The 24,581-nt window shown below is 43.7% G+C and overlaps 1 protein-coding gene across 2 annotated transcripts in view; it reads right to left on the bottom strand.

Annotated features, from left to right (window-relative positions):
• The window catches only part of Alox5ap (arachidonate 5-lipoxygenase activating protein), a 25,383-nt gene extending 21,717 nt beyond the window's left edge, over positions 1 to 3,666 (bottom strand). The window contains exon 1 of one of the 2 annotated variants that reach the window (XM_026388387.2): positions 3,560 to 3,666. In XM_026388387.2, coding sequence (XP_026244172.2) covers positions 3,560 to 3,629 — 70 coding nt within the window. In that variant the 5' untranslated portion in view covers positions 3,630 to 3,666. The remainder of the gene's footprint in view (positions 1 to 3,559) is intronic. The other variant, XM_026388388.2, reaches the window with a different exon arrangement.
• Positions 3,667 to 24,581: the final 20,915 nt, after the last annotated feature.

Below are 24,581 nucleotides of genomic sequence, written 5' to 3'. Positions count from 1 at the left end.
GCGTATCACCCTTCTTGGCTTCAGAGCAAGAATAAACCTGAAGGAGGCTGCCTCTTCTGGAGGAAAGAGAAGCAGGCTAACTCTTCCCACCTTCTCCTGCAGCCAGAAGGGCTATGGAAACAGCTTTGCTCCTGCTGAAGGTCATCCATCCTCTTAGTCCTCTGCCATCATCATGCGGGGCTCAGTGCCCTCCTGGAGACCTCCTCTCAGCTCACCTCCTTCTCCCAGTCTCATTAGTTTGGACTCCTTTGAAAATGACTTTCTCCAAAAACAGGTGCTCCTCTACTTACAATGAGGTTACTTCAATAAATTCATCATCAGATGAAGATAATTGAAGTCAAAAATGCATTGAATCCTCCAAACCTGCTTACCATCACAGCTTAGCCTAGCCCATCTTAAACATGCTCAGTGGCTCGGTAGCCTCACATTAAGCTTATTTTATAATACTATTGAGTATTGCACATAATTGATTGAATACTCTAAGTGAAAAAACAGAATGGTTGTATGGATATACTTTTGCACCATGATAAAGTTAAAAAAAAAAATTGTAAGAGGAACCACCCTTAAGTTGGGGACTTTCTCTGTTTTCCCCAGGTTTGCCTTGTGTCAAAGTCGTTGGCACTAGGACAGGAGAGTGGAAACTCTCTGCCTGCTATTCATAGAAAATGCATCTATCTATACTTCTATACTCCCTGGGAAACCAGGATTTGATAATTCTTGTCTAGGTGTATTTTAAACTTGCTTTGTTCTGCCAAATCTGCATTCTGCAGATCAAAACTGGAAGACAGCCACAAGTTCAAAGATCTTGATGACTAAAGAACATTTGAAGGCAGAGCAGGAAGTTGCACCAGGCGGACTGGGCTCTGCCCACCCTCAGATAATCAGGCTCACAGAGTGTACCGGGAATGTGGAGCCAATGCCGTCATGGACGCATGCGCTATGGTACCTCGTTGTCTTGGGACACAAACAGAATGTGCAGTGCCTGGTAACAACATGGAAATATTTTGCAAAACTAATAGGAAGGGTTCAGAATAACATTTGGGGGTGAGGGGAGCACAGTTTTTGCATATTTTTTTGAACTCTCTGAGATAGGTTTATGGTTGCAACATTGAGGTTAATTAGAATTGCAAAGAGACGCTCGGACCTGCATCTGAACCTTCACATTTACCTGAAAAATTCGGTTAAAAACAAGTCGAGGTGTTATCTTCCAGCTTATTTGAATTTTTCTTTTTAAAATGTTTTTATAGTTACACATAATAGTGGGGTTCATTTTGGCATAATTATGCATGCACATATATAATTTGCTCCATTTCAATCCAGCACTGAATTTTTCTTGTTACCCCTGAACAGACAGAGTCAGCAAAAAGTCCTCACAGATGATTTCTTCTAGGGAGTTCAGGTCCCTCCCTAAAAGAAGAGCATGACTTATCCTAAGCCACTGAGAGGTGCCCAAGGGGCCCTTCTGGGGCTTTACCAGAGCAACAGAAACTCCCTTCCTTTGGATGAGAGCTGGTTCCCAGGGGACTGGGGAGGGACAGGGCAGTGATGTGCCAACCATGCCAGACTCTGGTCATGTGTTTGCCCAACATGAACGTCTTCAGTCCCAAAACATAGGTCCATGCCAGTGCATATTTGTACTTCCCTGATCAGGAAACCTCCACCACTCCCAGGGAATTGTGTTCCAGAGGCCACTGTGTTTTGTTCTTATATATCTTACCCAATCTGGGAACAGCCTTTAGATTGTGGTTGTGAAGACTCTCCCCAGTTGTGCTACAAAAGAAGACTTGATCCCATCTGCCAAAAATAATCAGAAATCTCACCACCCACCTCAAGTCTCCCTGGGGCTTGTGAGGTTACTATGGAAAAGCCCAGGACCCACTGGACAGAGCAGGGCCAGGTTCCCGGACTTCTCGGTTAGTAGGGGTGAAGACACTGTTCTTGCAACAGAGAGCCTTGCAGCTTCCCCTGCCTCAGCTCTGAACTGAGAGGGAGCAGGTGAGAGTGAACTTGAACTTCCCAGCTGAGTCTATCCCCAACTGCTTAGGCAGGTGAAAGGCTTTGGCATCTCTGGTCTACTGATGCCTGTCAGTCATACTGAAATGGATGTAGGGGGGAAGAACCAGAGGGGAGACCCTACCCAGAGCCGAGCTAGTGCTGCTCACCCACCCATGCAACCTTTGCAGAGCCTGGAGGGGCTGCTACAGGCTTCCTGCTTGCTCTCTTTTCCTTTCCTTTCCTCAACGGCAAGAGCCAGAGCCATCTTGCTCACTGCCATATCCCAGGTATCCAGTCTCCTGCCTGGTGCACAGCAAAGCCTCTGAAAGTGTGTGCAGGCTGAATATTTATCAATCCATCCTCAATTTATAAGGCCAAGGAAACCCTCTATAAAATAGAAATGACCTGAGGAAGCAGCAATCACAAGAAGCCACTTGTTCCCTCTCTGAGCTAAAATTTGATTGTGTGTAATTCAGTATGAAAATTGGGAGGTCCAAAAGGTGCAAAATAAAAAAAATACTTGGAGTGTGCAAAGTTGAGCCCCTCTGATGTGGGAAGCTGAGGGGAAGCCTTGTTCTGTACCCAGAAGGCAAAATCACCAGCATTTGTCCATGTTCAAGATGGGGACAAAGATGAGGAGCAGTTCAATACTTCAAGTTCCAAAGTGTGACCGTGCATAAACAGCCAGTAATTGCCGTTAAGCCACAGCAGATGCCCTTAGTAATTACCCTCCTGTTTTCTCTTGTCTTAATAAACTGTAAAACACAAAGCCACTGGAGAACCTTGTAGAAATACTCAGAGGCAGACCTAGGTGAGAACTCAAAGGAGGCAGCTCTGCGCAGTCCCGCCTCTTTCAGATCTGGTACACCTGCTTGGGTTTTTTTTTTTCACCTGACAGCAAGGCTAATTAAAATGCAAATTCTAAATAAGAAAATGTTTCCTCTTTCTCTCTCCCAGTATATAAATATGAAAAATACTTCAAAACTCATACATTGCTAGACAAAAAGAAAGTGCTACCAAAAAAAAAATGTTTCTTCAAAAGAAAGAAAAAAATTTCAGAAGTAAAATAATATGGTGATTTCCCCTTTACACTTCCCAAACTCACTTTTTTTTCCTCTTCTTTAATTCTTTTTTTTTCCTCCTTATTTTAGCCTACAGGTGACATGTAACTTGAGTGGCACTGCAGGTATATTAATGAAGCCCCGCGTATCTCGTGTCCCTTTCTAGGTTGCTTGCCTTCAACCTCCTCCCTGGCTGAATTAATGAATAGCTAAAAGGCTGATTTCAGATGCTGGAGTGAGAGGTTGTGCATGAGCCCCTCAACTTTGCTGCCTTTGCTCTGAAACCATGATTAGTTCTCTCACCAGTAAAGTGAGAGAAAGACCAGGAGGAAGAAAATCTCAAATTCACCCCAAAATACACACCCCTGTATACATTCAGAGAAATGAGAGATGAGGAAAAGAGTGTTTGCATTCACACACACACACGCACACACACACACACACACAGAGTAAGCCTGACTTGCCCCAACTCTGCTCTTCCCTGAGTGAGGGGCTTCCCTTACCATTCTGGATCACGCTGATCAGGGTGACAATGGCCAGCAGGACAACATTGCCCACGGTTTCTTGATCCATGCTTGCTTGGGGCTGTGAAGAGGGAACTGGTTTGGCTCCAGCGCTGTGGCCTGCTCTGAGCAGGAAGGGGAAGTGCGGGCCTGTGCTCTGTCTTTCCTCATTAGACATTCTGAAGGTCCCCAACACAGTGCCTTCTTCTTTCTTCTTCTTCTTTTTTTTTAATTAGCCACCAAAGCATCCAGGCTCTGAGTCCCTGTGACCTGCCTGCCAGGAGAGCAGGGCTTGGAGGAGAAGCAGACAGGGCTGGCCCACTCGCCTGCACTGCCTTGTCATGGGAGGTCCCCTGAGAGTCTCCAGAATCAGCCCAGGAACCCAGCCCCTGACCAATGCAAGCCCCGTGAAGGAACCAGAGGATCTAGAAGACACTGTCATCTCTGATGTTGGCAACAAGAAAGAAGAGAAGGTAAATGGAAAAAAAAAAAAAAAAACTTCTATGTATATAGCACCAGGAAGACCTGGTGGGGAGTTTGGGGAACCAAGTGACACTTAATTCATTGGGACTCAGAGGAGCATAGACTTGGATAGATTAATGAATGAATGGTGATGAGTGTGAGAGAGCTGAGGTCTCGTCCTGCAAAATGTTGATGGTGATGATAATGATGATGGTTATGGTGATAAAAAGAATTAAAGAATTAAGCCAAAGATTAAAACTGAAACATAGTAAGGGTCAGAAATGGAGTTACCAGCTGGGCATGATGGTACATGCCTGTGATCCCAGTGGCTCAGGAGGCTGAGGCAGGAGGATCATGAGTTCAAAGCCAACCTCAGCAACTCAGTGAGGTCTTTAGCAACTTAGCAAGACCCTGTCTCAAAATAAAAATATAAAAGGGGCTGGGGATGTGGCTCACTGGATAAGCATCCCTGGGTTCAAACCCGAGTACCCCTCCCCCCAAAAAAATAAAAGAGAAAGAAAGAAGAGAACCCCTAAGGAAACTTCCAAAGAAGGATTATTGAACACTGCAACTGGCTTTTCTGAAGCAACTATACAAACACCTCCCCTGAATTCTTTCCAACTTAATAGTAAGATTAGACTCCACTGTCCCGGAAAAGGGCAAGAGTGCACCCCTGGGTGGTCCGGGGGGGTCTCCTGGTGCTTTTCCAATTGCAAGATTCCTACAATCTTTGTCCCAGACTCAACTATTTGGTGTTAATAAGGAGGTACCTTTTTCAAAGCCTTACTTTGAAAGAAAACATTGGCCACTGTTGCTGGTGGTAGCAGGCAGTTCTCAGTGTGGAAAAGGTGGTGAGGGAGAAGAGATCATGTCCCCATACCTACAGCAACAGAGGCCAGCTGGATTGTCCTCAATTCAGCTTCAAGAGAAAGAAATTGGTGGAGGCAGTGTGCAGAGTTTGGATATATAAAAGCCGGTAGCCATGTCAAGCTGGCCATGACTCTCTTGGGTGCTGAGTGCCTGGCTCATTTTGTAGAGTATAGTCAGGATTCTCCAGAAAGGCAGAATAAATGAATACAGATAGATAAATAGATGATAGATAGATAGATAGATACATACATACATACATATGAGAAGGAGATTGACTTATCATAGGAATTGGTTCTCACAGTTATGGAGGCCAAGAAATCCTGCAGTCTGCCACCTGGAGAACCAGGAAAGCTTGTGGTAATAGTAGATCAGTCTCAGTCCAAAGGCCTGATAGTTGGGGAGGCCAATGGTACCAGACCAGGTTGAGTCCCAGAGCCAAGAGTCTGATGTTCATGGGCAGGAGAAAGCAGATTTTCCAGCTCAAAGAGAGGAAGGAATTCATACTTCTCCCACATTTGATTCTATCTGGGTCCTCAACAGATTGAATGATGCCCACCCACATTAACCAGGGCAGATCTTCTTTACTCAGTCCAGCGATTCAAATATTAATCTCTTCCAGAAATACCCTCACAGATTCACCCAGAAATAATGTCTGACTAGCTATCCAGGCAAACCCATAACCAAGTAAAGTTGACATAAAACTAGCCATCACAGAGTTATTACAAGATTAAATTAGGGGCACAAGACTAGTAACATTTGTGGATGCCCCTTGGTGAGAGTTCATTTGCACATGCAATTTGGTAAGCTCCAGGGAATATGCAGTTTTCCGAAGCTAGTGGTTTGCACTCCCATACAGAGTTAGCCCTTCTAATAATTGCCAACCTCGATAACAGAAGCCAGAGCCCTGCCAGGGCAGTCCAGTTGCAAGTCATAGGAGGAGTTCAAGCTTGCTTGGGCAAGAAGGGAAATTTATTAGCTCAAAGAATCCAACAAACTGAGAAAATAAAAGTTGAGAAGGGCAGAGCTGGACCTTGGAGCTAGGGAGTTCCCTCTCTCTGCCTCTGTCACCCTCCCTCTCTCTGTCTCTGGGCTCTCTCCCTCCATCTCTCTGCTTCTTTCTCAGTCACTCTTCCTCCCCACCCACCCCCTGCAGCTTCTCTTAGCATGTCAGACATAGATCTCTCTACAGAACAAAGTTCTGTTTTCCACACAGTGGAAAATATGTCCACCTGCATCTCAGGAGTTTTACATCTTTGATCAACTGTCAAGAGCAGACTTCTCTCATCTAAGCTCTTAGAACAACCTCATTGGCCCAAGCTGGCCAGATAGCCATTCCTGGGGAGGCCAACCCAATGGCAGGAAAACAAGAGCCTAGTAATTCCCACGGTCAGGGTTGAGGGGAATGTTCCTTAAAAAAAAAAAAAAAAAAAAAAAAAGGTGCGGAGAGAGCGCTGGTAAATCTACCAAGGTGCTTTGCTTGCTACTTATAGCCCCAGATTACATTTTCCAGTGTTTGAAGTTTCTTTATCTTATACTTTGGTGTCTCATCCACATCTCATCCTGCTTGAGGGTTTATGTTATGCAAATGTGTGGCCCACGTGCCAGCACCCAGAAAAAAACGGCATCCACAGGACCTAAGGAAGCAGACCTCGATGCTACTTGGACCCTTTGATCCCCACCAAAGGCAGGGGACCAGGTAGGTGTGCTCTTGCTCTTTCCCCAAGACTTTCTAAGCCCCACAAACTGGGGAGAATATGTCCCCTTCTGAAGGTGCCTGATTGGAGGTTCAGTGACTCCCGCCCCGGCACCAGGAGCTCCCTGGAGTCACCAGAATGGAGAGCACGTGCTGGTGGCCGAGTCCTCTTCACCCGGTAAGTGCGTGCTCATAGCCACCCGAGCTGGCCATTAAATTACAGTGTGCACATTAAGATTCTGGCTGCGGCTACGGAGGAGCACTTATCAGAGGTGAAGCCTCTGGAAACGCCATTCATCTCAATAGAGAGCTGCTGAGACAGAACAAAAAGGCCCGGGCACTTGGGGGCGGGGGAGGGGCGCTGCCCGCCTTTCCCTGGCTCCGCACGGGCACCGCGGGCCGCGCCAGGGACAGTCCAGAGCAACCCGCGGCCTGGGGCACTGGGCAGCTGTGTCCAGAGGCCTGGCTGTGCTGGGCACTGTGCCAAGAGCTTCACAGTGGATAATTTATCCCCCCCACACACACCCCACATGACACCCCACCCACCCACCCCGTGCACACCCACCCACCCCGTGCACACCCATCATTGCCCATACGTGGTCAAGGACAGCCATGTACCCAGGAGCAGAACTGGGATCCAACACAGGCCTATCTAGCTTTAAAGTCTGGGGTTTCAACCACCCTACCTGCTGCTGAGGAATCATTTTCAGAACTTGGTACCCTCTGCCCATCCGCATCATTGCTTGGCAATCCTGTCCTAGGCTGGCAAATTAAGCAATGGCCTCTCCACTCTTGAAGAAGGAATGGAAAACACACACCCATCACAGGAAATAACATATCCCCAAGACACCTGGCTGTTCCCTAAGATAATTTGACAAGAAATATCCCACAGCTCCAAGGCTGTGGGCCTGCCCCTCTCCTGCCCACCCCCTGCTCCCAGACCCTCAGTACAGAGGCCTGTGCTGTACTTGTCTGTGTATGACAGCTTCGTTAGACAAATGTGCCTCGAGTAGGGAAGGATAATTAGCACATTCATTAATTAGAGTACTGTTAGTAGTTTGACTGTGAAGGACAACCATTTGTCAACAGACATCAGGACAGCTGGGGCCAAGCAGTGACTCAGGGGGGCAGCAACCCAGGGATGGCAGTGGCACTGACCAGCTGCTATTTAAAAACAGGGAGGCTGCTCATACATTTAGAGCTAAGCACATCCGTCACCATGGCAACGTGCAGCCACTCCGCCTGCCTGTCAGACCACATTCGTGCATGCTTCACCCTCACCCCAGGGTGGGTGCTGCCATCTCATGAGATCTCTTCCTTTCACTTCCCATTCAAGGTGCCCTCAGTGTTCATTAGGATGAGGACATACCCGCCCAGAGGTAGTGACAGAGGGGACACATGAAGTGGGTCAACCCTAGGTGAGGCGTAAAGATGCAGCCCAGGTCTCCAGGCACAAACTATCCATAGTTACAAAACCGTTTCTGTTCATTTCCGTTGAGCTAAAGAATATTCAAATTGATATTGATCTGAAAGATAAGTGTAAACGAACAAAGAAACCAGTTGTTCCAGATGTCTCAGGCCAATACTCTTTGAGTGTCATTTCTCCTTCCCTGACTGCTATCAGAGAGCCTTTCCTTCCATGAGCAGTCTGTGGTTCTGAATTGAATTGAACCAAATTGAGATGAATCCTCACATCATTCCATAGATGAGGAAACTGAGAGTGAATTTGCTACAACCCGAAATGCTGTCGACTAAATCCTATGCATGCTCAGGGCACTGAGGTAGGTGCTTTACAAATCAAAGTGGTATCTACAGGTGCGACCTCCCCTCTCTGTTGTCTCAAGTTATAAGCTAATCATAGCAGTGCAAAGCAAGACGTTTTACAAGTCGTGGGCATTCACACAGACAGCAAGGAACAGAGGAGTATCCACAAAACGCTTCTCCTCTCCCATCAAACACACACACACACACACACACACACACACACACACACACACAATGGTGTTCATGAGTTTGTAGAAAAATTAAACAAATGACCCATAAGTGTGGAAAACAACGTGTGCAGTGTGTTGTGTACAAAATCGAAGCTTAGTCGTGCTAACTCATGTACCTCTAAGGAAGAGATCAGTAATGAGCATGACCTGCCTTGAGAGCATTCGGTTCAAGTAGGATTAAAAATTGTGTGTTTAGCCAACAAATAAATAAAAAGAAGGAAGACCAGGACAGAACAGAGGAAGGGGACTAGGGGGAGGGCGGAGGGAGGGAAGAGGGAGCACTGGGGACTGAAATGGAGCAAATTAAATTTCCATGCATGTGTGATTATCAAAATGAACCCCAGTATTATGCATGACTATCATGCATTAATAAAAGCATTTTTAAAATAAAGTAGTGGTGCTTGGGCTGGAGATGTGGCTCCATGGTGGAGCACACGCTTAGCATGAAGGAGGCCCTGAATTCATTTGCCGGAGCTGGAAAAGAAAATAGTTACAATGTTCATATCTGCTCAGTTGACTGTTGACAAAGTAATTCAAGGGGAAAGGCAAGTCTTTTCAACAAAAAGCACTAGAACAACCAGATATTCATATGGGAAAGAAAGCGAACCTTGACCCTTCCCTGTAAACACACAAAATGAAACTAGATATGAGTCTTAAATCTAAACCTAAAAGCTAAAAATACAAAGTTCTAGAAGGAGACATAGGAGAAGGTCTTTGTGATCGTGAAGAAAGCAAATATTTCTTAGAGAACACAAAAAGCATAAGCTATGTAACAAAAAATCCAATAAATCAGGCTTCATCCAAATTTAAGGCTCTTCTGATCTTCAAAAGATACCATTGAGAAAATAAAAGGCAAGCCACAGGCAGGGAGAAAAATATTTGGAATACATAAATCTGACAACGAACTTATATCCAGAATATATAAATAACTTACTTCCAGTAAATGATAACAAGATAAACAATCCCATTTTAAAATAGTTTAATTGGGGTGGAGGTATAGCTCAGTGGTAAAGTGTATGCTTCACACACTCAATTCTGGGTCTACTCTCCACAACCAAAAAATAAAATAAGTTAGTAAATGACTTGAAAGGACCTTTCACAAAAGAAGATAAGTGCGTGAAAACACTGACCATCGATAATGGCCAAGGAAATACAAATTAAACCCACAATGAGATAACACTGTGCACCATTAGGATGGTGAGCAAGGGTGCGAGAAACTGGATTTCTAATTGCTGGTAAGAATGTAAAATGGTAAATGTAAAAATGGCAACATCTAAATACAAACACTGGAAGAAGTTTGCCAGTTTTTCAAAAAGTTCCACTTACTAATATGACCCAGCAATTCCATCTGGAATTTCTTCAAAAGATATAAAAATAACTATCTTGTATCAGCCAGGGTTTGACTAAAGAAGCAGAACCACTTGGAGATATTATATATTTTTAATATATATAGTTAGATATCTATATTTATATATGCTTGTACTTTCAAGGGATTTGTTATAGGAATTTGACCTTTGTGATAAGGAGAGCTAGTTAAACAATTTTTTAATTTTTATCTCTGGGGAGTCACTGTAACAAAGTGCCACAAGTTGAATGGTTTAAAACAACAGAGATTGATTGTCTCATAATTCTAGAGACAAAAGTCAAAGTATGGACTTTTTTTTGACAAAAGTCAAAGTCAAAGAAGCCTAAAGTCAAAGTGTGGGTGGGGCTGGCTCCCACTGGCAGTCTGCCAGGAGGGTGCTCCCTTGCCTAATTTCTGGGGATAATCCTTGCTGTTCCTTGGCTGGAGTCTCCACCTCTAGGGTAACTTGGCACTCTCCCCTCCTATCTCTATCTTCACAAGGACACCGGGTTACCTTCTGCGGGTTACCTTCTGTGCAGGCACACCCTACTCCTGTAGGGCCTCTTCTTCATTGATTACCTTTACAATTACCTTATTTGCAAAGAAGGCCACATTCTGAAGGACTCCTTGTTAGGACTTGTCTTGCTGGGGGACAGAATTAGATTCCCTAACAGTGAGGCTACTGTTTCTGTGGGCTGTTGCTAAACCCTAAAATCTGGAGGGCAGGCTGTCAGGAAAGGAAAAGGGACATGAAGAATGGGAAGCAAGGACAAACGGAAGCCTGTGAGGCTGAGCTGCTGTGGAAATCTGCTGGAAACTAGGAGAATGGGCTGGAACCATCCATGCCTGTCACTCACTGACTCAAAGACCCAGCCGGTGCTGATGCTGGGCACTTTCTGCCAGAGAATCTGGGACCCTTATTGAACCATCAGAGAAACTGAAGGAGTTTCCAGCAGAAGCTGGATGAGCGGGGGCAGGACACCGCCCTGAGCCAACCCAGTGAATTGGCAGGTTAGCAACAATATGCAGCAGAACTGAGTACCCGCCACACCTGCTGAGCATAGCAAGATGGCTGCCCCTTCACTTCCACCTTCCTAAGCTCATATGAAACGTCCCACACTAACCCAGAACTATGCAGGGAAGCGAATTCAGGAAACACAGATCCCACATAGGTAATTGGGCACAAAACCAATCGACCATTGACCACACTTGGCACTGATCAGCCAGGTACATGGCTGTAACCACGCCAAAGTTAACTTCCAGAAAAGACAATGGCAAAATCATCTTCCATCTAACCTAAAGAAACCTTCCCTCATCCAACAGAACAAAACACTTACCTTCTCTCCCAAGAGAGGGTACAAATCTCATTCACCTTTGGGAGAAGTTCCTTCTGCTTGTAACTGAATCAGTTTCCCTTTTTGATAGATGGTAACTTAAATATTGAGATACAATATTAATTAATAGTAATCAACACATTATGTTACACAGGAAGGGAATTGAATAGAGGAATTGAAAAAAATGGTTAATATATACACAGATATAAATATAGCAAGAAATGTTCAATACTATCATTGTCATTGTTTCCAGAACTGGTTCGGTGGTTGTTGACTATCCATACGTCTATCCATATGTCTCTTACCCAGACCTTGTCACCAGTTTTCCACTCTTGTCCATTCTAAGTTTTAACCATCAGCCTAAACCATTCTACAGTCCTTTGCCCTCAGCAGGCAACTCAGTTGGCCAAAGATCCTTACTTGGTGAAGTGACCCAAATCTTCGTTCCTAAAGGGTCTGAATCATCAGTCCTACATGTATTGGGTTGTTATTGTTGTCCGCCGACATTAATCCAGAACATGGAGTATCCAACCTCCCCTTAGTGATTAGGACAATCCAGGTAGGAAGGGAACTCCCCTTCCTTGCCCGTTGGTTCATTTAATGGACTTGTCACTGTGTTCCCTGATTGAAACATCCCCCCTAGGAACTAAAATTTCTATACTAGCAGAGCTTAAAGTTTCAGAGATGGGAAGGAAATCTTCACTGCAGCCACCAGAAGCAATAATGAGAAAAGCCACTCCCATTTTTACCCTATGATCGCTGAACCCATGAATCCTGAATATGGGAAAAGAAGCATCACAGTTGGTCGTTGAGGTAGAGCACATACTGCCTCTTGGAGGACAGAACCCCAGGCCTGCAAGGTGTTGCCACCCAGCTGTATTATCACTGAACCTTTAAAAATCCATGCCACTGTTCTAATCAGGCCACCTGATCACTGCAGGACCAGTAAAGCCCAGAACCATGAGCCCACTGCTGTACTCCCTTGGATGTAAAACTGCTTCTCTGTTCAGAAACAGTGATGAATGGAAAACAAAATTAAATCCTTGGACAGACGCATTAGAGTGAGGGAAGGTGAATCTATACCCAGAGTGAATGTCTTTGCCCGTGAAGAAAGGCAGCCCTGCCTCTTCCAGGATGGAAGTGCTCCAGTATAATCAACCCGCACCAGGTGGCTTTCTAATCACCTCCCCTAACCCCAGGAACGGTGCTATGTTGGTGTAGATGTCTATTTTTGGCAGATTGAGGACTCAGCAATAGGTTGAGCCAAATTAGCCTCGATGGGTAAAATCCATGTGGCTGTGTCCACACATGGCCCTGACCTCATGGCCATTATTTGTTAGTGCATTGGACAAGGGCCAAGATGATGAGGAAAGAGGCTGACCATGATGTCAGCATGGATGATCTTGGCTACCTGATTATTAAGATCTTTCTCTACTGTTTTACAGTGAGTAGTCATGCAGAATATATACTCTCGCATTTGGTTGTGCAGATGATTCTACCCATATGTCTCTTACCCAGACCTTGTCACCAGTTTTACAAACTTGTCCATTCTAAGTTCTAACCATCAGCCTAAACTATTAGCCACTGTCAGTTATTTAGTCTGTTTTATGACCATCTCTTCTTTTGGGCAAAATGAATACTTACTGGTACTGCTCAAAGTTCTTCCCCTTGAGGGGATTTTCCTTCACCACTGTCCTTCAGGGGCACCCCAGAGTGGACCTGTGCTGCAGTTGTCTATTTTGTCAGTATGAGTATATGTGCGGACACCAAGAAAACACAACCCAATTTTTTCTTCCTTAGTCATTGGAAATTGCTATGAGCAAATTGAGAGGGAGCAGTCAACATGGCTGCATACTGGACAAAGGCAGGTGCTATTTGCTCATGCAACAGAATTGTTCTTGCAGGACCTACCTGAGTCCCTTTGATGCTGAAATGCTGATGTGTGCCCCCAACTTTCTGGCTTGAGTAAGATGATGCTCGTTGATGATGGACAGCTCAGGTCACAGACTGTGGTGGCCCACAGTGATACATTCAGTGTTTATGATTAATAGTAAGCCAGGTGTTTCTCAGAAAGAGAATATTTATCTTCAGAGGATGATATATCTCTGCTCCAAAATCCTTAGGGGTTAGGCTGGGACTCACCTAGAAAAACCTGCCAAAGGCTGCAAGCAACTTCCCTATCTATCCCGACACTTTGAGTCTATTATATCAGTTGGGTCTTAAAGCGTAAGTGACAAAGCAGTTTGCAGGATAGACTGAACTTATCTATAGAGACTTCGTTGTCCTGGTGTCACTCAAAACGATAAGCTTTGTAGATTGCTCAGTAAATGGGTGGGAATAGCATGCTCAAATGAGATGTAGGCTGCCTCCAAAATTCACATGGATCTTCTACACATTAAGCTTTTTTCTTTGTGGCAGGAGGATCAGAAGCAAAACCTTATCCTTCATCTTGGGATGAATAATTTGCCATGATCCAGACTACTGGATTCCAGAGAAATTTCTCAGCCTAGGCAGGCCTCAGATGTGTGTGTGTGTGTGTGTGTGTGTGTGTTACAAATCCACCCCATGTCCACACAAAGGCCTGTACTTTAATGTCTGTAGCCGTTATTCAAATAGCCCAACAATGGAAATAACCCAAATGTTCATCAGCAGATGAATGAATAAACAAATTGTGGTATATTCTTACAATGGAATTATTCAGTAATAAAAAGGAACAAACTACTGATGCTTACAACATAGATGAAGCCATTATGCTGAATCAAAAAGACAAAATAAAACAGAGAGCATGTTGTATGATTCCATTGCATGAACTTCTAGAAAATATAAATATGATCTATAGTGACAAAATCTTCAAGCCATTATGCTGAATCAAAAAGACAAAATAAAACAGAGAGCATGTTGTATGATTCCATTGCATGAACTTCTAGAAAATATAAATATGATCTATAGTGACAAAAAACAGATAAGTAGTTGCTGAACCTGGGGTTGGGTTTTGACTGGGTATGAACAGTAGAGAACCTTCTTTGGAGTTACAGAAATATTCTATATCCTCACTCTGCTAACGATTATATGGAAGTACACATTTGTCAAAAATTATACAGCTGTATACTTTAAATGGGTACATTTTATTGCATATAAATTATATCTCAATAAAACTGACTCTAAAGAGCATTTAAAAAATTTTTTTGATGTGTGGTCAGCTCAGAAGCATTTTTCACTTACAAGTTAAAGTGAATTGCACAGAAGATGAATCACTTTATTTAATAAAGTTTCAACAAAGGAATTTATATTAACTACATTATGTAATATATGGGATATAGGATCTCCTGGCTTTGCATTAGTTTAGAAATATCAGATAAGGCCAGGTATGGTGGCACATCCCTGCGATCCGAGTGACTTGGGAGACTGAGGCAGGAGAACTGCAAGTTCAAGATAATCCTCAACAACTTAAGGAGGCCCTAAGCAACTTAGCAAGACCCTGTTTCAAAATAAAAAATAAAAAGGGCTGGGGATGCAGCTGAGTGGTTAAGTGTCCCTGGGTTCAATCCTTGGAATAAAGAAAGGGGTGAGGGGAGGGAGGAAGGAAGGAAGGGAAGGAGGGAGGGAGAGAGAGGGAGAGAGAGGGAGGGAGGGGGAAGGAGGGAGGGAGGGAAAGAGAGAAAGGAAGGAAGGAAGGAAGGAAGACAGATCAGGTAGGGAAAGCTCTGTTAGCCTTTTTCCTACACAGACCAACAATACTGCCTATGGGGTCAAGCCACTTGCACTCATTCCTTATTGTGCATCCCTTGTTCTTCCGCAGACTTTGGTTTAAGTAGTTACCTGGTATGATCACCCATCTGTGATTCTAAGGTAATCAGATGTCCTGGACTAGTCCAAACAATAAATCAATTTCACCTATATGGAAAAAAAACAATGAAATGGCTATAAATGGCCTCTCATCCAGATCATCTTCTCTCTTTGGCCAGAAGCCACCCAACTATGAAGTTGGATTATTATCCTCAAAGAACAAATGTAGACAGGAAAGACAAAAAAAGCATCAAAAAGAAAGCATTAAACACAAATGAGCTCAGATAATGAGCCAATCAATTAAAAGACAGGAATTTAGCTGATTCTGTTAGGAATTTGGAGAAAAGTCTTCATGAAATTTTGTCACTGTATAACTTAATCTCAAGCAAAACTTGTAGGGACCAACTATCCCAAATCAAATGGAACGGTCATATTTTAAACCTGAATCCTAGAGTATCAGAGTAATATATACAGGAAAAGGAACCCCACCCAATAGTGAACAGTAGTAGATAACATTTATTGAGTTTCTGCCTAGAACCATGCTAAGCACTCTATATACGTTATCTTATTCAGTTCACTTTGCCAAGATATAAACTGAGAGTCACAGTAACTTGCCCAAACTTACCATCTAGCAAACGGTGGAATTGAGTCTTTTTTCTGGTCTAGCTTTCACTTTTATGCTCTGCTCTCCTTTCAATTTGCTAATATGAAATATGGGCATTTTCAATTATCAACACATTCTCATCAAACTAAGAATTGAAGGAAACTTAAAAAAAAAAGACCTACTATTAACCATACTCATGGTGACAAACTAGAAACTTTCCCATTAAAATACTGAAGAAGGCAAGGAACTCTCTCCAAACAACTTCTTTTTAACATTGTACTAAAAAGTCCTAGATAAAGAAAAGGAAATAAAAGTTGTACAAATTGGGAAGGAAGGAATAAAACTCCTTTTCCACCAATGACATAATTGTCTACATAAAAAATCTGAAAGAATAAACAAAAACTCTTGAAATTAGTGAGCAATTATAGCAAGGTTGCAGGATAGCGGTTTGGTATACAAAAACAATCACTTTCCTATATACCAACAATGAGCATCTGAACTTTAAAAAAAAAAGTTCATTAAAATCACAGTGCCATCTACATTTTCATCCACCCCAAAGAAAATACTTAGTCCTAAATCTAACAAAATATGTACAGATCTAGATAAGGAAAACTAAAAGACTCTAATGAAAGAAATCAGAGAAGAGATATCCCATGTTCATCAATAAGAAGACTCAATATTGTCAGGATGTCGGTTCTTTCCAACTTAAACATTAGATTCAAGCCATACCAATCAAGTCCAAGCAAGTCATTTTGTGGATATCAACAAACTGATTTTAAAGTGTATGTGGAGATGCAAAAGACTTAGATGAACCAATAATATTGAAGAAGAAGAAAAAAGAAGACGGATGACTTCTTCAGGAATTACTAAAAAGAGAATTCAAGACAATCTGATATTAACAAAAGAATATATATCAGTGGGACCAGGATCTTATAAATAAACTAATATAACCTATTATAGTCAATAGATCAATGATAAAGAAGCAAAAATATAATGATACCAAGATAGTCTTTTCAACAAATGGTGCTGGAACCAGACATCCACATTAAAAAAAAAAAAAAAACAAAAACACACTAGACATGGATCATATGCCCTTCACAATAAATGATTTACCACACATTATTCTGTCTACATATTCTACTTCTTTTATCTCTTAGCAATGTATCACTGGATCTGAAACAAATCATGCTCTTACAGAATCTTCAACATGGCAACTATTTTTAAACATGTATGATTAGAAGAGTTCCAAGTAATTAGTTAGAAGTGAGCTAACATCTCCCACTGATCTATTAAAAGAATCATGGATTAGACACAGTTCTATAAACCTAGACCCTAAAGAGGATCAGGTGACATTAGGCAAGAGGACTAAACATTTTATATCTTCTGTGTTTTTTTATTTATTCACTCATTCACCAAGGATATATATACCATGTGCACTGGTTTGACATTAAGCAATAAATCCAGTCAGTGTTAATACTAGTTAGACTTCAGTTTATTTGCCTACAAGCAAAAAAACACAAAAGAGCAGTGACTTAAACACTTCAACATCTAAGCCATTAAATGAGAGTTTATCTTCTCTCATGTAAAGGAACTTCAGTGGTAAGCAAACCAGGGTTGGTGTGGCAACCCCAAGGCCATCAAGGACCTGGGTGACTTCTTTCTTCTCCCGCCATCATAAGATATGACTTTAACATAACCTGATGGTCTTAAATGACTTCTGATGTATCTGCCATATGCTCTGAATTTAGGAAGCCTGAAAGAGAAAGATTAAGGAGAAAAAAAAAAAAAAAGAATTACCTCTTCAAAGAGCTTCCCTGGAAATACCACTCTTGAACTTCCATTTCTCACTGGCCAGATTGTTGTTACACGGCCATTCCGAGCTGCAGAGGAAACCAGAAATAGAGTCTTTCAGTCAGACACATGACTTGTTGAAATAGAGTCTGAGATGAATGGGGACAAGATATTGAATAGGCCGTTATCACGGTCCTTCTCACACAGGGTAACAGGAAGATCTACCCAAAGGATGTCGGGTCTTGACAAAGACATGAGGAAAGAGGAAATAATGTGTTCGAAGATCTTAAACAGAAAGAAAGTCGTGATGCAGTTGAGGAACTGGAATTTTTTTCATTTAGCTAGAAAAGAGATTGAAAGTGTGGTGTGGAAGGGACTTAGGAAACCACATCGCAAAGGCTCCGCTAGTCCCATCCAGGAGTTTCCAAATGATGCTGGGGCAAGGAGAAGCCCCTTGAAGACTTCAAGAGGAGCAGTCTCACAACTGAATCTGCATCTTTGGAGGTGGCTCTGGCTGCAGCGTGGAGCAGGAGGGAAATGGAGAGCGGCTGGAGTCCCATGCCAGAGGACCATGGAGAAAAGACAGTGGAGAAGACTTGGGTGGTGACGATGGCAGGAGGTGGAAGTTGGTGGATCTGAGGGCTGTCCACAGAAAACTGGACTGTCACCATAGAAGGACTCTGGGATTTCTGACTTACACCACTGGACTAATACAGGGCCCACTCCCTGAGAAATCCCTTCAGGACCTTTTGGCTGTCGTCCTTCTCACAGTGCTTAGTCAGGGGGCACTTGGGGGTGTGGTTGACGTTCTGGGTCTTGATTGACTATTCTTGAGTGAATAAGCCTTGCAGCCCCGCCCCCAGACCATCCAGCAGTGCTATTGTAACATGGCAAAATTGGACTTGATGCAGTTGTATGATATTAAGAATGAAAATGGGTAATCATGAGTGTAATGCATTCCACTATTGTCATGTGTGTAAAAAAATAAATAAATAAATAAAAGAATGAATGCCCATCTCCTATGGCCTCCTGATAGGGAAAGAAGAAGGATGAGGGGTGCAGCCTACACACCCCGTCTTGGGACTGGATTCTGCCACAAAAAGCATCTATGCCCACAGAGAAGGGAGGAGAAAAATTAGAAAAGCTGTCTGCTCCCAGGATGATGCTCCAGGGCACAGGCGAGCCATTCTCTTAGGGATGAGAAGGGCAGGGAGAGGAGAAGCTGCTTTGCCGGTTCTTTCCTTTATTGACAGAAATTATGCAGCCAGCAAGGAGACAGAATACTCATATTAAATGACTATGCATTCGAATATTCAAATGTTACGTTTTTTTTCCCCCCAGCAAATTAGCCTAACCACATTAGTGGAGTATATATAGCATTAAAGTGTTTTTGTTCCTGTTTTCCTTTCAAATAAACTAGCTGAAGACATTATTGTTTGCTGTGTTAAATGGATTTCATAACTAATACGGGATGTGGCTAAATTCATATTGCTGTGATCATTTTAATTGAATTTCCTGACTCCGACTTGTTTAATTGTCAACTCTTAGCACTGCATTAAACATAAGGTTCCAATGTTATTAATATGAAATGCTCACATTCCCTTACGCCTGTGATTATATTTTTTGCTTATCCTTCCTGAATGTTGTATTAAGTCTATTTAAAAGATATCCCAAGAGACCCTTATATGTTTACTGCATTAAAAGAAAAACAGATGTTCTCACATATCATGAAAGATAATACAATTTACCTTGTGTATGAAGCTTGTTGAGAACCACTTAGAGATCTTTTTTTAGGTAGCCAGGGAGTTTAATCTATAGCATCCAAGAGTATATAATATTGTAAAATTAGAAAATAAAAGCCAATCACATTTCCCAAATGCAAACACACACATTCAAAGTATTCTCACCCAAAAGGAAAACAAAACATTTGAATCTCAGTCCTATTGTTCTCAGGCTGTGTTTGAATCACACTCACAAATTAGAACCGACACAAGCTGATCACCAGAGCATCCCGGAGCATCCCTGATGTCACCTCACTCCTTTGGAACTTGTCCATAACCCCACTTACCCACTTATCTAGAACAAACAACCAATTGTGTCATCACGAAGGATGACCCCAAGCAATCAAAATAGATTTATTTCAGAATATTCATTAAACAGCATTTGACTCTTGGAAATGCCCTGAAGAGACTGGTCATTTTAAAATGATTTTAACAAGCCTAGTGATCTGAAGTCTATACCTGCAGCAGAGAATAAGCAAGAGAGTAGGGAAATGAGACTAAGGATATGAGAACATTTGTTGAATGCAACTAAATCTAAGCTATCTTAACACATTACTTTATTTGATCTTTGCAACAGCCTTATGAAGAGGTATTATTGTCCCCATTTTACAGAGAAAAATATAGAAGGAGGTCATACAACATATGGTAAAGCTCAAGTTCTAACCATAACAATAATCACCAACATTGATTAAGTGTTCTACATGTACCATACACTGTCCTGAGCACCTCACCTCCATCATACCCCTTAATTTTTACAAAAAAAAAAAAATGTCAACCTCCATTGTTGTCACCTCAGAGAGAGATGAGGAATTTTGAGCTTGAAAAGTGTAGAGGTACCTTATGCACCATCACACAACTAGCTAACAACAGAGACAAGCCTCAGACCCTGGACAGTGTGACCCCCAAGCCCTTAAGGTTTCACCACAGCCCTTACTGCACCAACAGAGAAGGGACAACCAGAAGGAGAAACAATGGCAGCAGTAAGAAATGGCGATGGGATGGCAAGAGAGAAATTTCTTTCAATTTAAATAGACTGAGCACGAAAATAAAGTAGAGTAGGCCAAGATGTCCAAAAGATGCTGCTGTCACTGAGGATGAGGGCAGGAGTTTGGACCGAGGGAGGATTGTGAGGCATGCACCCACAAGTTCCATGAGCTTGGGGGAGGGACAGCCAGGTGGTCAGTGGACAGGGTGAACATAGTGAGAGAGGGCTGTTCTAACCTCAGAGGTCAAGAGTTTTCCAGCAGGATGGAGGATGCATGGTTAGGAAGCCACATTGGAAAGGCAGGACTGCCCTATCCCACATCCTGATGTGACCTGAGCCCCAGTGTGGACCCCACCTTTTGATCCTGAGGTTTTGGGCTGCAGAGAATAAAAGGCCTTGTTTGAGAAGAGTGCAGGGATGCCAGATTCCAGCAACATCAAAGAATGTTCTGAGAAATGGTTGAGGCATGCAAGAGTTTGTGGTTCACAGGGTGAATGTTCCAGAGGACACAGTGAAAGGTTTGGGAAGGAAGAGGGGTGGAGGAAGGGACAAGGCTGGTCAGAGACCTGGAGAGAAGGACTGAGCAATAAAGAATTCTGGCTTTGGCCTTGAGCTTCCCATGGTGGAGCCTCAATGAAGTCTCTGAACATCCAAAGCTCAAGGGAGCTTCCCCTGTAAGCAATACAGATGGTCCCCCAAATACCACAGGTCTACTTACAATTTTTGACTATGCAATATTGCAAAAGTGATATGCATTCAGTAGGAATCACACTAGGAATCCTTTTCTCAGGCTAGCTTCGTGTGTCCAGGATCACAATGTCAGGCAGCAGCAGTAATCACAGCTGCCAATCAGCCCAATCATCACCAGGGAAAGAAGCAACATTCCGCAGTATGCTGCATGTCTAAGCTAGGATGTGTGGCAGGTTACACCGATTTAATGTGTCTTCAGCTTATGAGAGGTTCCTTAGGATGCACACTCTTCTTAGGTAGAGGAGATTCTGTTCTCCCTGCATGTGCATGGAAGGATGCAGGAGAGTAGACATTTCATGAAGGGGCTGAGACTTTAGGCAATAACTAAGGAACATAGCCATGCTAAAGAGGTGGATTAGACAGTTTCCCCATCACCCCCGCCACCAACCCAGTATCTTAAAATAATAGTTTTCAGGCTTTAATGTGCATGCAAATAATATAGGAATCTTTTTTAAAAAGGAATAAAAATGGTAAAATGAATTTAAAAAAATAATATAGGAATCTTGATAAGAAGCAGATTGTGACTCAGGAAGCCTAAGGGGGCCTGATCTGCATTTCTGATAAGCTGATGCTACTGTTCCATGGAGCCCACATGCTGGAATAAGGTTTTGAATCCATGGTTCTCTAACTTTGCTGCACATTGCAATTACCCGGGGAGATTTTAAAGCTCCTCACGCCCAGGGTGCACATCAATCTGCATTTCTAGGAGTGGGATTCAGGCAGCCTTATTTTTGAAATTGCTCAGGTGATTCCAGTGTGCAGCCAAGTTGAGAACCACTATCTGCAGACACTTGAGACACATAGAACCCAGTTGTTACTTCGAGGAAAGATTTAGCACTAGTGGTGTGGGGCCAAGTGTTCCTTGGTGGCTGCAGGTATTGGCAGGTAAGAGTAAATCAAGGCCTGGGTGTGGGGACTGTAGGGAGGAGAAGAGTGTTTGCTGCAATTAGGCCAAGGTCAGGCTGGGTTCTTGATTAAAAACTCATGTCAACCCCAGATTGATAAGTTCAATCCTATCTGTTTAAGAAGTTGAGAAATAATAAATAAATAAATAAATAAATAAATAAATAAAAACCTTGCCTGCAGTTCTGGCAAAGGAGCAGGTATCTCCATGTGAGATTCCCCCTGACCTGTGATGGTCTCTTAGCACATGGTGTCCACAATCAGCTCTACCATGCTCCAGTTATTCAAACCTCTTGGATGGTTCATCTCCAAAGGGGAGCCCAGCCTCAATGGCAGAGTCAACAGATGTTTCCCCAAACTCAATTGCATGTCTTATCAGCCTATTTAGAACTGAAATTCTTATTTGACTATGACTAACTCTTGTGTGTGCGTATTTTTGTGAGTATGTTGTGTGTGTGTGTGTGTATGTTTAAGCGTGTCTTTATAATCACTTTGGATTTGATGTCCAGAAAGAGATCACCCTAGAGGTCAATGGGCCATTTGCCTGACCATAAATTCCTTTAAAAGTCCCAATAATCCAAGGGAATGGTAGTGTGATGGACAGAAACTCAGCAGAGGGCTTTCTCAAAATATCCTAGGCATCTGAACACCGCCTAATGGAAGGCCCTTCCCAACACAAGGGGAGCCTCCACGGGAGCTTGACCTTGGAGGAGCCACTAGGGCTGGGGAGCAGCTGGCAGCCTGGGTCACTTCCCACATGGTCAGTGCTCTTCCTGCCTCCCTGCCCAACCCATAGGCTTCAGAGGTTACCACCACTTTCCCCCTGCATGGTACCAACAGAAAGTGTCCAGACCTGGGAGAAAGCAAGAGTGGGCATGGACATATCTTGGCCCCCAAGGAAAGCCCCCAAAGACACTCCTCACCGTCACCTTGGCCAGTGCAATATGGCAGAACCATACTCACAGAGTCATAGAATACCCTTTTTAATAATAATAAAACTAATATATCTCAAGCACAGTAAATGTACAGTAAAAGTGTACTGAGTGCCTTGTATCCAAGGTCTCATCTAATACACTCATAACCCAGTAGGACAGGAGCCATTATTATCCCCCTTTTCACAGAAGAGGAGAGTGAAGCTCAAAGAACTGCATAACTTGGCCACAGCCACAGCAAGTTAAAACATGGTCCTCAGAGCCACATGTGTCAGACCCAAAGCCAGTGAAACCTACTCGTTTTATGGATAGCCATGAGGCATAGGCTGTGGGTCCCAGGCCACATGTCAACCTGGAATAGGAGCTAGGTGACAAACCCAGGGAAGAGGACAGTCCTTCTACAGGCTGCAATGCTCCAGGACCAGGTGAGAAACACCTGCCCCTCATGACCTTGACACAAGCTCCAGAGGAGAATTCAGCCCAATTCCCCAGTGAGTTATAAGACAGAGGGCAGCAATGGGCTTGCCCACAAAGGGCAATGAACACTTAGCAAGCCCTGAGTTTCCTACCAGGAACCAGAGACGATAAGCTAAGCAGAAATATCCCAAGTCTCAAGGGCAAGCCACAAAGGCTCCAAAGAACCACCTACCAATATTTCCAAAATCCAGGATCTCCTCCCCTTTGATGCATCCATGAGAGCCACTAGCAGGCTGGAAATCAGCGCTGGGCCCTGGGAGAGCTGCATTAGCTCAGGGGCAGCCAGCAGCCGACAGGAGCCCTCACACCAAGCCCTGTGGCCAGGTGGCTGCCTCTCTTGATCAAGAGCCAGGGGCAGTCAGGGAGAGCCAGAACAAAACGGGTGATACCTCCAAAAATGGATCATTGCCCCTGGGAATGGCGAAATCACTGGTACCCATTCAAGTGGATGTCACCTCACACTTACTCCTCCTGGCCCAAGTCCCCTTCGTTCCTGGATTGCTTCTGTGAGGAGGGAGAGGGCTTTCATGTATCTTTCTCAGGAGAGATCAGAAAGAACCAGCTGGCTCCTCCCTCCAAGGCACATAGCCCTGAGCTTTGTGTGACTCTGAACACCCAACCTGGGCCTCTTCCCTGAGGGTCAGCACATTTGTCATTTCCCCAGGGCTAATTTAACACGCAGGTTTTGAAGAGCCAGGGCTGGGAGTTAGGCCACTGGGCACTTTCCAGGGATCCGTTATTTAATGCAAAGCAAAAAAGAATTCCATCCACATGTACACACACTTAACACACAGCACACCTCCTCAAACACTCAAACACACATACACGCCACACACACCACTCCCAATACACACACATCCAACACTCACATCCAAGACTCAAACATCCATAATGCACCCACATGCTTACACACGCACATACACACACACACACACACACACACCAGCCCCAAGAGTTTATATGTTCCCAAGGCTCCCCAGTATATATATATGTTTCCCCAATTCAGAAGTTTGTAGCGTCTCCTGTGGAGTCCAAGGAGAGCTGTAGTTGAATGTGAGCATTTTGTTTCTGTTGCCTCTTAGCGTTGTTAGACGTCTGTTCACAGTGAAGCAAGCTCACTGTGGTTGTTGGGGGGTTATCCAGTTGGGTCAGGGCTCCTCCTTCCATGGAGCCCTAAAATGGGAGATGGGGGTGAAGAGATGGGGAAACGCAGAGCTACACCATGGCTGGAGCCGGGGCCCCTTAGGGCCTGATCTTCACCAGAGCAGTGACACCCTCCTCTCTCGTGCCTGTTCCTCTCCTGAGCGCCTCGTGC

This window comes from Urocitellus parryii, chromosome 2 (genome assembly GCF_045843805.1).
Source record: "Urocitellus parryii isolate mUroPar1 chromosome 2, mUroPar1.hap1, whole genome shotgun sequence".
In the NCBI taxonomy this organism is placed as follows: Eukaryota; Metazoa; Chordata; class Mammalia; order Rodentia; family Sciuridae; genus Urocitellus; species Urocitellus parryii.
The sequence above is the reverse complement of the archived record's forward strand: the minus strand, read 5'-3'. Positions and strand labels throughout refer to the sequence as shown.